Source organism: Notamacropus eugenii, chromosome 3 (genome assembly GCF_028372415.1).
Source record: "Notamacropus eugenii isolate mMacEug1 chromosome 3, mMacEug1.pri_v2, whole genome shotgun sequence".
Classification (NCBI taxonomy): domain Eukaryota; kingdom Metazoa; phylum Chordata; class Mammalia; order Diprotodontia; family Macropodidae; genus Notamacropus; species Notamacropus eugenii.
In genome coordinates this window covers 207212612-207227114 of record NC_092874.1, presented here as the reverse complement: position 1 = coordinate 207227114, position 14503 = coordinate 207212612, and the positions used below count along the sequence as shown (strand labels likewise).

Below are 14503 nucleotides of genomic sequence, written 5' to 3'. Positions count from 1 at the left end.
TAAAGTGGCAGAATGAAAAAAAATTTTATTGCATATAAGAAAACAGGGACATTCAGAAGGAAGCATAGAGAAACAGAGCAGTTTTGAAAATACTTGTGTATTTTATACATTTATAAATCTATATATTCATACATTTATTTAATTTATGTATATTCTTTTTATATAATTATTTAATATATAACTTAGCAAGTGGTATGAAATAGAGGTTCATGGTTCCATATACAACCCTCTTTTGTGTTACACTGTACACATGGAACTGCTCTTTTTTGGTGTTAGTTCAGAAGAAAAAAATTTTATTTGAATGTTTTCTTTTAAAAAATAAATTAGGAAAGATATGATTTTAGAGAATTCTGAGATGTGTGAACTGATGCAGAGTTAAGTAAAATTAGAACAATTTATATAATAAATAGCAACTTTGTAAAGAAAAACAACTTTCAGACCCAAACAAATCAATAAAAAACCACATCTCCAGAGGACCCATAATGAAGAATGTTACTCACCTAACAAAGAAATGCAGAAACATACTAGTTTTAAGGCATGACCACTGGGTGATTTTATTTGTTAAAATATTTTCTTAAACTAGGTAAGAAAGGAAACTAGCAACAGGGTTGCCAAAAAAAAGAAAGAAAAAAGGAACATGGAAGCAGTTACAAAAATGCACAGAAGAGAACAGACATTTTAAGAAGTGATGAGGGCTGGAAAAGGGGTGTAAGACCCCCACAAAGACAGGGGTACCAGGGGCAGGTCGTTTGGAGAAGAATTCAAAAGGCAAGCATTGTTGATGTCAAGATAAAGATTTATTACACTTTTCAGCAGACAAGAGTTCTTAGGGAACCTGCAACTTTAAAGGGGTACAGGGAAAGTTTATATAGGATATTCCATAGTATCACTTTTGCCAATGCTAACTAGGTGTTTTGGGGTGGGGTTAGGGAGTGGTCAGTTCTTAAAAGAACATGCACTTTTGGTATCTACTGAGCAGGTATTTTAACCAAAATTCATCGGGAAACAGCCCAATGAGGGGCTACCTGGAGGTGTGGTTTTAGGCCTGAAATGTCACTGAGTCAACCAATGGTCAGGGCTGACCAGGAAAAACCAGGCTTCTCTGGTCAATGTCTTGTTAGACAAGATTAATGTAAGGGAGTGTAAGTCTGTCCAAGTCTAGGATACATGTGATTGACCAGTAAGCAGTAAATGTCGTTATGACCCAAGTACACAGCCAGTTCAGTACACAGCTGCTTTAAACTAACGAGTTCTATAGGTGCAGCAGGAAGGAGATAAGGGTTGTTGCTAGGGCAAGCTGTGTGCTTCAGGGAAAAACTGCCTGAGATAGTATTTTGAGGATAGGGTGAAATGGGATTTTTTAAAGAGAAATGTGATTTTAAAATTGGGGCCCAAGTACATGCCACCAAGCACTCTATCAGAAGGAAATCGACAAGCAGGACAGCCTTGAAATTAATACGTTCAATTTTTATATGTACATTTTATAAAAATCAAGTTATGCTTAAGAGAGTCATGATTCCCTATAAAACTTTTTTTACATTCCATTTTGTACATGGAAAAACTCATTTTGGGGGTAGGGAAAATTGTTTCTTAAGTTCAGGAAAAAAAATTAAGAGTAATGAAACTGTTTTTGAGAATTAACTGATCTGATATAGCTCTCTTGGTGGCTGCTGTTAAATTCAGTTGTGTCTGACTCCTCGTGACTTCACCTGGGGTTTTCTCGAGCTCATTTTATAGATGAGGAACTGAGGCAAACAGGCTTAGCTGATTTGCCCAAAGTTACACAGTTACTAAGTGTCTGACGCCAGATTTGAATTCAGGAAGATGAGTCTTTCCGACTTCTTCTGGTGCCCTATCCACTGTGCCACCTAGCTGCCCCAGCTTCTTGGTTACCTTAGAATAAAAGCCAGGGTTCTTGGAAAATTCAAAGTCAGGAAAACTGTACACAACTGTATACAACATATCTTTGCTAAACCTCCTTTCCATGCAATGAAGAAGGTCTACACAACATATGGCCTACCAAAAAATGTAGGCTTGCCACTATGCACTTGCTCCTGTTTGTCATATGACCTGCAGCAACCAACCATCATCAGTCTGTCTCTAGTCTAACCTATCTGCAGCCTAAGAAGTTTAGCTTATTTTAATTTTGGCCCCTATCTATTGTCAAGTTGTGTAGGTCTGAAGTTAAGTAAACAATTTTTTGTTAAATGTTATATGGTCTACCAGTGTCTCATTTTGTCCTGATCGGTAGCCAGAACCATCAGACTATCCTGAGTTAGACCAAGCAGAAGGCTACTACTATAGTTCAAGAAGGATGAGCCTGAACTAGGGCAACCGCAATGACAGTAAAGAGAAGATACAAATACAAGAGATGTTTTGGAGGTAGAAACAAGGTTTGGCAGCTGATTAAACATATGGGGTATGTCTGAGTGAGCTCAGAATAACTCTGAGTTGTAAACTCAGGTTGCAAAAAAGAAAGATGGTGATATCCTCAGTAGTAATTAATAATGAAGTTCAGAAGAGAGGTGGTTTTAGAAGGGGATAAAATGAGTCATGTTGCAAAGCACAATCCATCAATGCCTCTCCTAAAAGAAAATTAAGGAAGCCAAGACAGACACTATTCTCCACCCACTGCTCTAGAACTTGGAGCCAAGGAAAGGCACGTAATGCAGCCATGAAGTGATAGAGTACAGTTTTCCGAGTGTAATCTAATTATTGCTACAGTTGTCTCAGGTTACCAACTCCCTGAAGAGCTCACACACAGCACAGAAGAAAAGAGGTTGGAAGAGTGTTGAATGGGAGAATGTTACATTGATGACAGAGGAACAGGGTGCTGGTGTTCTCCTATCAGCTCTCCTGGGGTGGGTAGAATTTGACCCACCTTCTCACTCCTGCATTGTTTGGTCATTCATATACCCTTCTCATATCAGTCCATCGCTCCTGGTGAATTTATACAATCTCACTTTGAAAACCAATGAAATAGAGGAAATGCAGAGTTGTGGATTGTAGAGTAATTGTTGGTGAGACTGAAATCAAGGACTATGGCCTTGACTGCCACATCTATATGTGACTAAGGTTAAATGCAAATCATTGAAGCTGAAGAATTGGGAAACAAGGGTGATTTAAACAACAAACTGAAGTAGATGATTCCCCAAGCTTGAGTTGGGGATGTGAGAGAGAAGAAGATGTGTAAGAAACGATTTCCCTGAAAGACAGGGTGATAGATCTGGATGGAGTGTACCTCAAAAAGAAGCTGCCAAGTAAATGGGCACAGAGTGGCACTGAAAAGCAAGAAGCATGCCGACTCTACTTGATCCAGTGAATGTCGCAGGGGGAGGGAGCTGAAGGGGAACGTTGGGAGCAGAGAAGTGGAATAAGTCAATGCAGGTGAACGGAGGATCAGAGAAGACAGCCCAGAATAAGGCACTGACTGTGCCTTATCAGTAAGTGACAGAAAATGGAAGGAGCTTAAACGGAAAAGGTCCAAAATAAAGAACAACTTGTCAACAACAGATTCCATAAGCCACAATGGAAGGGGAAAATAGAAATGCAAAGGGAAGGGATAACATGTGGAGTTGTTAGCAGGAAAAAAGGACTGTCCCCTGGCTACCCAAAATTTTTTTCAAACTACAAAAATATAAGAACAAGTGTCATTTTCTAATAGATGAATGGTCAAAAGATACAAACAGGCAGCTTCTGAAAGAAGAAATGCAAGCTCCCACAACCTCATTGAAGAATGGTCCAAATCACTAATAAGACAAATGAAAATCAAAACAACTGAGGAAACTGAAGACCAGAGAGGTGGAACTTGCCCAAGATCCCACTACTAGCGGGATGGCAGAACTGGGATAAGATTCTCTAATGCTAAATTCAGAAGTCTTTCCAGGATACCACTTGGGCTAAAATCAAGAGGTGAACTATTAGACTGATCTCTCATTGTCAAGGCTTGGTCTGGCCTGAGTCTAACTGATTTCTCTATGAACAAAAAGTAACTCACATGCTATTAGTTGACAAAGAATCAACTCAACTTCACCTTTACCAGTCTCCTCCAGTTACTACCTAAAAGCCAAGAACTGAACAATGATGATAACTACACTGAAGATAGTTCTGGAGGTAATCAATGAAGGTAGACTGACTGTGAAAAAGTGGGAAGTGGGGAACAGGGAAAAGTAGAGAGTCAAAGGGGTGTGACAAAGGGACAGAAATCCCTTGAAGTCATTCCCAAGAAGGAATGATCAGAATAAACACAAGAAGTACAAAAAAGGTTTGAAAGCCTATGATATTAGTACCTAAATTTTTGTTCACTGATTTATCTAATTACTGAACAGCTTCAATATAATACAAGTCAATTCTATGTTAATACTTCAAGGGTCCATGGTTTCATCAATGTGACTACTCCATCCATTCACAGAGATCTTTCTCTACTTCTCTATGACTTAGCAGAAAACTCATCAACCTGTGGTCAACCTGGTGATGAATTTCCTTGAACTTGAACTTAAGGATATAACAGACCAAATCTGTTTCTGGCACCTGAAACCTCTTCAGTTTGATAGTACCCATCAGAGCTTGCACTTCTAGAATGTTAGAATCACCTCTAAACCATGATAAGGTGGCATCAATAGTGGAGGACTTTAGTAGAATCAATCTCATCTTACATCTTGATAATTATAAAAAGTTATAAAAATCTATCCCAAACATTCATATATGAGATACTATTTTCCTTATTCAATGGAACACAATGGAAACAAATGTAGGCATATAATACAACAGAATCTTTTTATATATACAGTATCTAATATAAATTTAAAAAAACACATAATGCTGGTGTTGGGGGACCAAAATGTCTGTATTATAGGCTTGTAATATGAAGACTTACATAGCAATAGCTGTTAAAATACCAATGGCTTTGGAATCAGAAGACCTAGGTTTCAGTTCCACCTCTACACAAACTAGCTCTTGTGACCCTGAGCAAGTCATTAAAAATTTTAATGGGGATATTACTTGCACTATCTACCAAACAGGAAGAGTGCAAGGGTCACATGAGATATATATATATAAAATGCCCTATAATCTTAAAACACTATATAAGTGTAAATTATTTTTTGGTTGGAATCTATGATTTTTATTGGTGGAGGGCATTCTCAGTGACAAAGCTCCCTCCATCAAACAACTCTTCTAAAGTTCCCCAGGGCACTAACAGATGAAGTGATTTGGAGAGTATTACAAAGTTAGCACAGGCATACCTTGTTTTACTGTACTTTGCAGATATTGCATTTTTACACACTGAAGACTTGTGGCAACCCTGCATCAAGTAAGTCTAGCAGCGCCATGTGTCCAATAGTATGTGCTCACACATACTCTCTGTGTCATATTTTGGTAATTCTCAAAATATTTCAAACTTTTTCACTATTATCATATGTGTTATAGTTATCTGTGATCTTTGATGTTACTGCTGTAATTGTTTTGGGGTACCACAAACCATGCCCAGATGATAGTAAACTTGATAAAAAAAAATGTTGTGTTCTGACTGCTCCACCGATCTTCCATTACCCCTTTTCCTCTCCTTCTCCTCAGGCCTTCATATTTCTTGAGACATAACAATATTGAAATTAGGCCAAGTAATAATCGTACAATGGCCTCAAGTAAAATGAAGAGTCAATTGATGAGGCAAACTTCATTGCCTTATTTTAAGAAACTGCCACAGCTACCCTAACCTTCAGCAACCACCACTCTGTTAAGTCAGCAGCCATCAATTTCAAGGCAAGACTTCTACCACAAAGATTATGATTCACTAAAGACTCAGGTGACAATTAGCATTTTTTAACAATAAAACATTTTTTATTTAAGGTATGTACATTAGGGTTTTTTAAAGATGTAATACTACTGCATACTTAACAGACTACAATGTAGTATAAAAATAACTTTTCTAAGCACTGGGAAACCAAAAACTTTCTGTGACTCACTTTAATGTGATATTCACTTTATTGTGGTAGTCTAGAACTGAAACCACAGTATCTCCAAGGTATGCCTGTATGTCAAAGGTTAAGACATGAACCTAGGTCTTCTGATTCTTAAGTCAATCTCTAGCCACTACTTTACTCCCCTCTCCAAACACCCCAATTTCCTGGGCATTATCTTAAGAAAATAGAGAAAATTGTGACCAACAATGCTATGTATGCTCATTTTCAAATGTTAATTAATACTATATAAATGTAAAATGTTACTACTCAGGGAACATAATTTAACCTAAAGCAAAAAAGAATCTGTGGTACAGGGGGACTTTTGTAAAAATATTTTACTATTATTGGATTTAATCTACACAGTGATAACCATAAACTATACATTATTGTCCATTATACTACAGTAATTTTTACTTATATAAGCATGTCAGTGTGATCAAGCAAATCTTCAAAGCTTTCCTTTTTCTGTATGCTCCTGTCACTCAGGTGCCCACTCGTTGAATATCTATGAACAATCATCCTCTCTGCCTCTCTGGCTCATCTTAGAGGCAATCACCATGTTATCCTATCTCTTCAGTTTTTTGAAATTCAGACTTACTGAATCATATGCCCTAATGTTCTCTGTGCCTTAGGTATTCATGATAATAACGAACAATTAACAATAAACTAGCATGCCAAAAGAAGAAGGCTATCTATCTATCTGTCTGTCTACTAAGGCCTGATTTCCCTGACTAGGTAATATATGAATGAGTGTAATTTTGGGGGAAAATGTGGTCTGTTTAATCTAAGCAAGTGATGGTACTGATGGAAATTTTGGGTCAACCACAAAAGGAGAGTGGCACCAAACTGAAACCTTCTTTTGAGAACAGATTGGGGCCTTATAGTTGCTCAAAAATTCAAACACTGTACATGGCTACCTGCAAACAGGACCAGTCTTGATTTTTCTATAGGTACTAAGCTACAAGAGATCTCTTACTGATCAGGAACTCTATGCTATCTTAATAACAAGATGTTAAAAATACTTTAAATATACATGATAAATTGGATAGTACCTTATTCCATCCGCTGGCAAGAGCTGCAGTGTCCAGTGTACATTCCCGATATGCCTGATAGCTCACTGGCCTGTAGAAATTTTTTTTAAAAGTCTGAGTCAAAGAAGGAAAACTCTAAATGTTCAGATGATGATATGAATACAAACACATATGAAACATGATTCACCTCTCTACCATTAACTAATAGCTAGTCATTCTGTTTAGGACCTAAAAAGAAAAAATCAAACCCATAATCAAAGAAAAGCATGACTTCAAACTAACAGTTTCCATTGTTCTTCAAACATTTACTTTAGGTTAATGGAAAATATTTTGAATGAAGTAGTCACTTTTCTGGAACAATGGTATATGTTCGGCTAAATTTTATACCTTGCAAGTATTTTTTAGGTTTTCTGGAATTAATTTAATGTTAATTAGATATCACAATCTGGTTCATTATAGGACCAAAGAATAATAAGATAAAGGAAGAAAAAAAGGGTTTCATTCAGGATGGTTCTAAAACCAACCACAATATAAATGTTTAATAAATAAAGAGACCTGACAGCTGGTAAAACTTTTCATGTTTAAAGGAAGAAATTATATTTATAAATCAAAACCTCAAAGTATTATCTTCTCAAAGTCTGGAAAGAAGTTTTTCTTGTTATTTCTATAAGAACTATAGTACTAGACCTTAAAATAATTGGGTGGCAATAACAGGTGATAGGTCATTGCTCTAAATTCTAAATTTTGTGCCTTAGTTTTCCTCATCTATTTGGTACCTGGTTAATATATATTATAATAGCATTTTGTTTCATGAAAACAATTTTTTAATTGGCAGGATTTAAACTTATAAAATAAATGTTAAAAGTACTTATTTTTAAAGACTTGGACCTCTTCTTAAAATTTCTCTCTCATCCATTAATAGTTCCATAAGGCAACTCAGTATAGTAGAAAATGCAGTAAATTGGGAGTCAGGAGACTTGGGTCACAGTGTTAAACTCTGACCTTCACTAGTTATTATGTCACCTTAAGTAAGTCACTGAATATTTCCAGGCTTCAATTCCTTCATGTAGAGAATGGACCCAATGATCTCTAAATTCCTTTTCTGCTCTAATATTCTATGATTCTGAATCATCAAATTTATGCTATTCAAAAAAGAGACTTAAGTCAGAAGAGAGACATTAAGAATTATAAAACTTAAATTCCTTCAGGGATAGCATCCTCTTACTCAGCTAATTTATGGGTGAAAGGAAGTGACAGAAAAGTAATAAATAACTCCTCTCAGAGAATGTAATTTAACAAAACAGAATCTATAGTACAGTGGGATTGTGTATACTCTCTGAAAAAGTTTGGTAAAGGAACATATAGTTGAATAGTAGGATTGCAGAAAACTATTTTTAAAAAGTAATTTTTGCAGTGTTAGGTATAAATCTAAAAAATCCCATATACCACAGAAAACTGACTAGGAAGGCTAAAAATGTGTAACTTTTTAAAATCACATATACAAAAATTATTGTTACCTACAGATGGATTTGTAAAGAACACGTCTAATTTCAGAAAAGAAAACAGTCATGTAAATATGTAGACTACAGAAAACATTTCTTTTAGCTCATATTGTAATTTAATTTATTTTTACTTAAATAAATGCAACTGTTCCCACACAAATTTGAGCAATCACAACATTTGGTTAGGATTGAGATACAACACTTAACAATTCAAGTGCTTCAGAAACTGAGAAAATATCCTTCACAAATTAATACTGAAGCAACATCAAAACAATATCAAAGGGAACTGTGCTTCCCAGTAATCCATTTTTTTAAAGAAGAGCTTATTGCCACATTCCTAACAATAAACTAATTAAGAAGTTACCACATAACTATTTAATGGACTAGGATTCTATACTAGACTCTGGTGACATTTCAACTGTTCTACTTACTAGAAGACATTCTGCTTCTACCTAAAATTCCCTCTGGTGCTCAATCCCCTCACTTCCTTTGCTGGACTATTCTGTACTGAGACTTTTGGTAATTCTTACATGGAGTTTGTCTATGAGGCTGAAGTACTTGAGGACCTTTCAGGGTGACCATATATTTTGCTAATTACACCTACACAGATATGGACATTGAGAAGATGACAGCTGTTTGAAATATTCAAAGGGAACAAGATGTATAATCAAGCCAAAGAAGTTCATTCACCATCCCTAAATAAAACTGCTGAGGCTCTTCTACAAAGTCCAGAATTCTTTCTCAGCTTTACTTAAATTGGTTCTGAGGATGCGGTAACACATTCAACTTCAAAACACCATAGTTGGAAATATAAATGTGGGGTTTTTTGTGTTCTGACCTGCCAAAACATTATTACACAAATCTGATTAGTTTCTAAAGTGATCGTGGTCATAAAATAGTCATGACTTTTCTATAAAAAGATGGTAGAAAAGGAAATAATCTTCAGAAACCAATAAAGTTTGGTTTTATTTAGACTTGATTCTGAATGAATGATTAAAATATTTCAGTAAACACAAAATTAGGAAATTTTAAGCTCTTGCATTAGCAAAAGTACTTATTCCCATCCCATTCATTGCAAGTCAATTATAGCAGGAACTATTACCATATTTCATCAATCCAAACCCAATTTTCAAAGAGGGGAAAAAAAAAATCTCATTCACAAAGAAATGTGAATTGTGATATTTGATACGAGGTACAAATTTCAAAATAAATCACAGCATTTAGGACTTTTGCAAAAATAAGATAAAGAGGGAAAACAGTCATTTACTTAGGAGTAAGATTAATATATATATATAGGTTACTAACAGACTAGGGAAGAAATTAAGAATACTTTGCCTAAAGAACATCTTTTCTTGTGGAACTCAAAGCATGCTAAAAATCATTACTTAATTCTTGCTCCTAATATATCAGTGGGATCTGAGAGACATGAAAACTAAAAGAATTTTAAGTGATTCACTTGAGACCACAAAGTAAAAACTCTAAAGAATCTTTGTCTTTTGTTTTTCACTTCTTCCTTTATCCCATGATTCTCCATTCAAATGTCTTTTTCTTTAACCCCCCCCACGCTTATTTGTACCTCATGTTCTTTCCACAGAATAAGATTCAAAGAAACTCAAACTAGGTTTTCAGTACAGAATGATACATCAAATTCTGACTTACTCAAATCTAGAATTATCTAAAAGTAATTTGGAAGCTTATGCATATTCAATTAATCAGAATGCAGAGAAATGAATTAATTTCACCTACAGCAGCATTTAAGAAATAATAAACAATAAACTTCATCCACTTGAATTCAAGAACTTTCTACCACACTGAGCAACTGAACTGTGGTTCTTGAAACAGATTTGTATTCTGTGAGCTAATATTATTACATGCTTTCAAAAGTGCATGTATCAGACAGATAATGTTTCAAATTCATGTCACTTTCCTAATAACCTACCAATAAGTAATTAGGAGCAAAGTTTATGTTGGTTTATTTAAATGAAGATTTATACCAAATAGCCTTGATGTATTTTAATGTACTTTCACTATTACTTTCTATTTACCTCTAGTCTTAAAAACCAGAAAAATGACTGGGAGACAACTAAGTTTCCATTAAAAAATGTGAAAATAGTTTCATGGGCTGATGTACAATTCCAAGTTTAGCAACACTTGGGAGACCTAAAATAAGACATAATATTAATTCTATGTTATAATGTAATAGGAAATCAAAAAATTAAATGAGCTATTCCTAAATATCCAGGAAATGCCTTTGTTGTTACTGACACAATAAATAAATAAGGTGGTATTATTATACTATGTTTATCTGAAACAATGTCTGAAATCTGAATACAAAGGATACATTATATCTGAGCAAGATTTTTTTAAAGTGTTAAGGGTGACAAACTAAATGATACAGGTTCCCATAAAAGCAAAGCCTCAGTCAATCCATTCTTAATAAAAGGATGAAGACACTGAGGGAAAGCACACTCTGACTTGGCAATGGTGACTCACTGGCTGAGCAGAGTCTGCAATGCTTCGTGCATGCGTTCTTTCAGTTCCAGTGACACCTTCTGTCCAAGATGGGCCAAGCAGTCTTCTATTGAGCTCTCTGGATTAACAGGGCTGAATACTGGAGATGTGTGGCAGTCAAAGCCTGTGCTGGTGAAAGCTGAAGAATCAGATCAAAAGAAAAACCCAACTTCAATGACATCTATAGGTGTACGTGTACACACACACACACACACACACACACACACACACACACACACACACACACAGAAAAACCCAACTTCAATGACATCTATAGGTGTACACACACACACACACACTCTGCAAGTCCACTCCCAAGAACATATCAATAGGTGTGGCAAAATAAGAAAAACCAGATAACATTGTGGTTGTTCAAGTCATATGCAATAATAAAGACATTGATGAGTCTTAACTTACCTTAATTATCAGGAAGAGGTCAATGAACTTGACTTTAGAAGACTAAACAAGAAAGCTACACTGCTGTAAGATTGGAAGGGACAAGGATTTATCTGCATTCCTTAAAGACATATTCAGTGCTTCTGCATCTTCACAGCAAAGACATGCGGTTTCCTTTTACAGTTAATTCCTGGCTCTACAGTACCTTGTCCTCTGTTTCTTTTATTTTGTTTTTCTTATAGTACTGATTTTAGGCTTGATCCTACATGATCATAAGGAATGGAAGTAGAACATGACTGAGCATCCTGGGAATCTCCACTCCAGAACTGACTCATTTGTGACCTCAGATTCACAGATCATTTAATAAAATTAGTATTCTATTTCAAAAGGTATAAAAAGGCATGATTCTCTTTCTTATTTGTTCAATTTAACTTGTTTATTGTTTAGAAAATGCTATGTGACTTGCTAAAACTAAAGATGTATCTTGGCTAAGGAATATCTTGTGAATGAATATATGATGATCTATGTATCTTTAATAAATTCAACCAGAGAGAACTCCGTTCAATGACCCCATGATAAGAGGTCTTGTTAGACATGTTGTAGAGGGATTCTCAGATGGATGAGTAACATGATACCTTCCAAACTCTGAGATTTTGTGATTTGGGAGATGTTCTACAAGAAAACAAAAAGCCCTCTACCACTTAAATATTTACACTAGAATATACCAGAATAAATTCTGAAGTAATTTTTTAAACAAATCAAAAATGAAATATAGCTAGAATAAGATGAACAAACAAACCTTCAGAAATTTCTTCATTCAGAGACCTCAGCTCTTCTTCAATTCCAGTCTTAACTTTCAATAGAAGATCTTGGTCCCTAAGTTGAAAAGATGTAGATGGCTGGACCCCTAAAAAAAAATCAGAAAGCTTAACACACATATAAAGAGGAGGACACAGAAGGAGAAAGATAGAAGGCAGGCATCAAAAACAATACACAAAAAATTAATATAACATTAACCACTGGAAAAAAATGCTGATTCCAGGCCCCTGTTAAAAAAGAAGTTGGGACCACTTGGGCCTGTTAGGAAGACCCCTGTTGGAAGTATCTGGGTCCGCTACTTAGAGTAAAGTTCAGTGGGAATTTAAGGGAATTAAATAAAAAGAAAATTGACTTGAGGTCCCCTTGTCCTAGTTATTTCTTCTGGAGAGGGGCAATAAGAGCATAACATTCAGGAACTAACCTTTGGAAAATTTCTATGTTCTTAATACTATAATTCATTAGAATCTGTTCTGCCAAGATGAAAAATTCTTTCTCCACTGTTGCCTTTCTCCCCATATTTTTTTTTCCCAATTACATGCCAAGAGAGTTTTCAACATTCACTTTTACAAAATTTTGAGTTTCAAATTTTTTTCTCACCCCCTTCCCCTTCCTCCTCCCCATGCAATCTGATATAGGCTATACATGTTCAAACATATTAAACATATTTCCACATTAGTCATATTGTGCAAGAAGAATCGGAACAAAAGGGGAAAACAAGAAAAAAAAGAGAGAAAACAGCACGCTTCATGCATTCAGACTCTATAGTTCCTTCTCTGAACATGAACGGCATTTTCCTTCATGAGTCCCTTGGATTGTCAGAGCTCACTGCATTGCTGAGAAGAATTAAATCTATCAAAGTTGGTCATCACACGATGTGGTTGTTACTATATACAATGTTCTCCTGGTTCTGCTCACATCCCTCAGCATCAGTTCATATGAGTCTTTCTAGGTTTTTCTGAAATCTGCCTGTTCTTCATTTCTTATGGAACAATTGTATTTCATTATATTCATATACCACAACTTGTTCAGTCATTCCCCAATTGATGGGCATCCCCTCAATTTCCAATTCTTTGCCACCACGAAAAGAACTACCATAAATAATTTTGTACATAAGGGTCATTTTCCCTTTTTTTGGTGATCTCTTTGGGATACAGATCTAGCAGTGGTATTGCTGGATCAAAGGGTATGAAAAGTTTTATAGCCCTTTGGGCACCTACTTTATTTATTTATAGCGATCATAAATTCTGTCACCCATTTCAAATCATAAAACTTTTACCCATCTCCTCCTCTGCTCCATTTTCCAAGTACCTGTGAATAGCAGCCCTCCTCCTCTCCCTCCTCCTTCCTCTTGTCATTGTCGTCGTCCTCCTCCTCCTTCTTCAGTGTTCCACCCCCAAAAGCTGCCTTTTTTCCTCTGAGTTTACTGGCTATATTTCTTGCTCAAAGATCAAGCCTCAAACCCAATTCAGCTCATAGACTGCCAAGTCCCCACCCATCTAGCACAGAGTGGATTTAAATACTAAATAGTAATTGTTTCTCTTTTACTCAGGATTCCTGAGGGTCTTCTCCCAGTTTTATTTATTTATTCACTTTTTTGATTAAAGGGGCCATAAAGAAGCCTATTCACTGAATGGGTATATCTCACTCAAAGTGAGAATGCTATAAGACCTTAGTCTGAAAGGGCCAGTATATCCCATTGCATCCTGGGCCATCTCCAGCCCTCCTGATGAATATCAAGGCCACTGGACCGAGATGGCTCAGGAGAAGAAGGTGAGGTTGGTGACCTTGCACAGCCCTCTCTCACTCAAATCAAAGTCAACTGCAAGTCAAGTCATCATCATGATGTCATGGTCCTCTTCGAGAATGAAGGACAAACATAACAACCATTGTCTGAGAAATAAGTGGCTCCTTTTCAATGGTAACTCCTCTAACCTTGCCCTTATCTCCAACCCCTCCTAACTCCTTCATGAGTTTGTCTAATCAATTATTTCTCCCACTCTGGTAACACAGCTGTATCCTACTGGCACCTCTATAATCTACAAATACACTCCGGTCACCCACTCAAATTAAAAAATCTTCCCTTTACATTGTCATTCCCAAAAGAGACTTCTACTCTTCTTTACTGGTTAACTTCTACAAAGAATTATTTATAATCTCCACCTCCACATTCCTCACCATCCACTCAAATCTCATTCCTAGTAATTTTGACTTTTAAAATCAACTCTACTGGAACAGCTCTCTCCAAAGTTGCTACTCTCTTAAACTGCTAAATCTAATGGCCTTT

General features: G+C 36.0%; 1 protein-coding gene across 2 annotated transcripts in view; it reads right to left on the bottom strand.

Moving 5' to 3' along the window:
• BCL2L13 (BCL2 like 13) overlaps window positions 1-14503 on the bottom strand; it is a 120831-nt gene that overhangs the window by 64278 nt on the left and 42050 nt on the right. For both annotated transcript variants that reach the window (XM_072654149.1, XM_072654147.1), the window contains exons 3-5: window positions 12200-12307; window positions 10987-11143; window positions 7013-7082 (exon numbers count right to left, since the gene is read on the bottom strand). In XM_072654149.1, the coding sequence (XP_072510250.1) occupies window positions 7013-7082; window positions 10987-11143; window positions 12200-12307 (335 nt within the window). The remainder of the gene's footprint in view (window positions 1-7012; window positions 7083-10986; window positions 11144-12199; window positions 12308-14503) is intronic.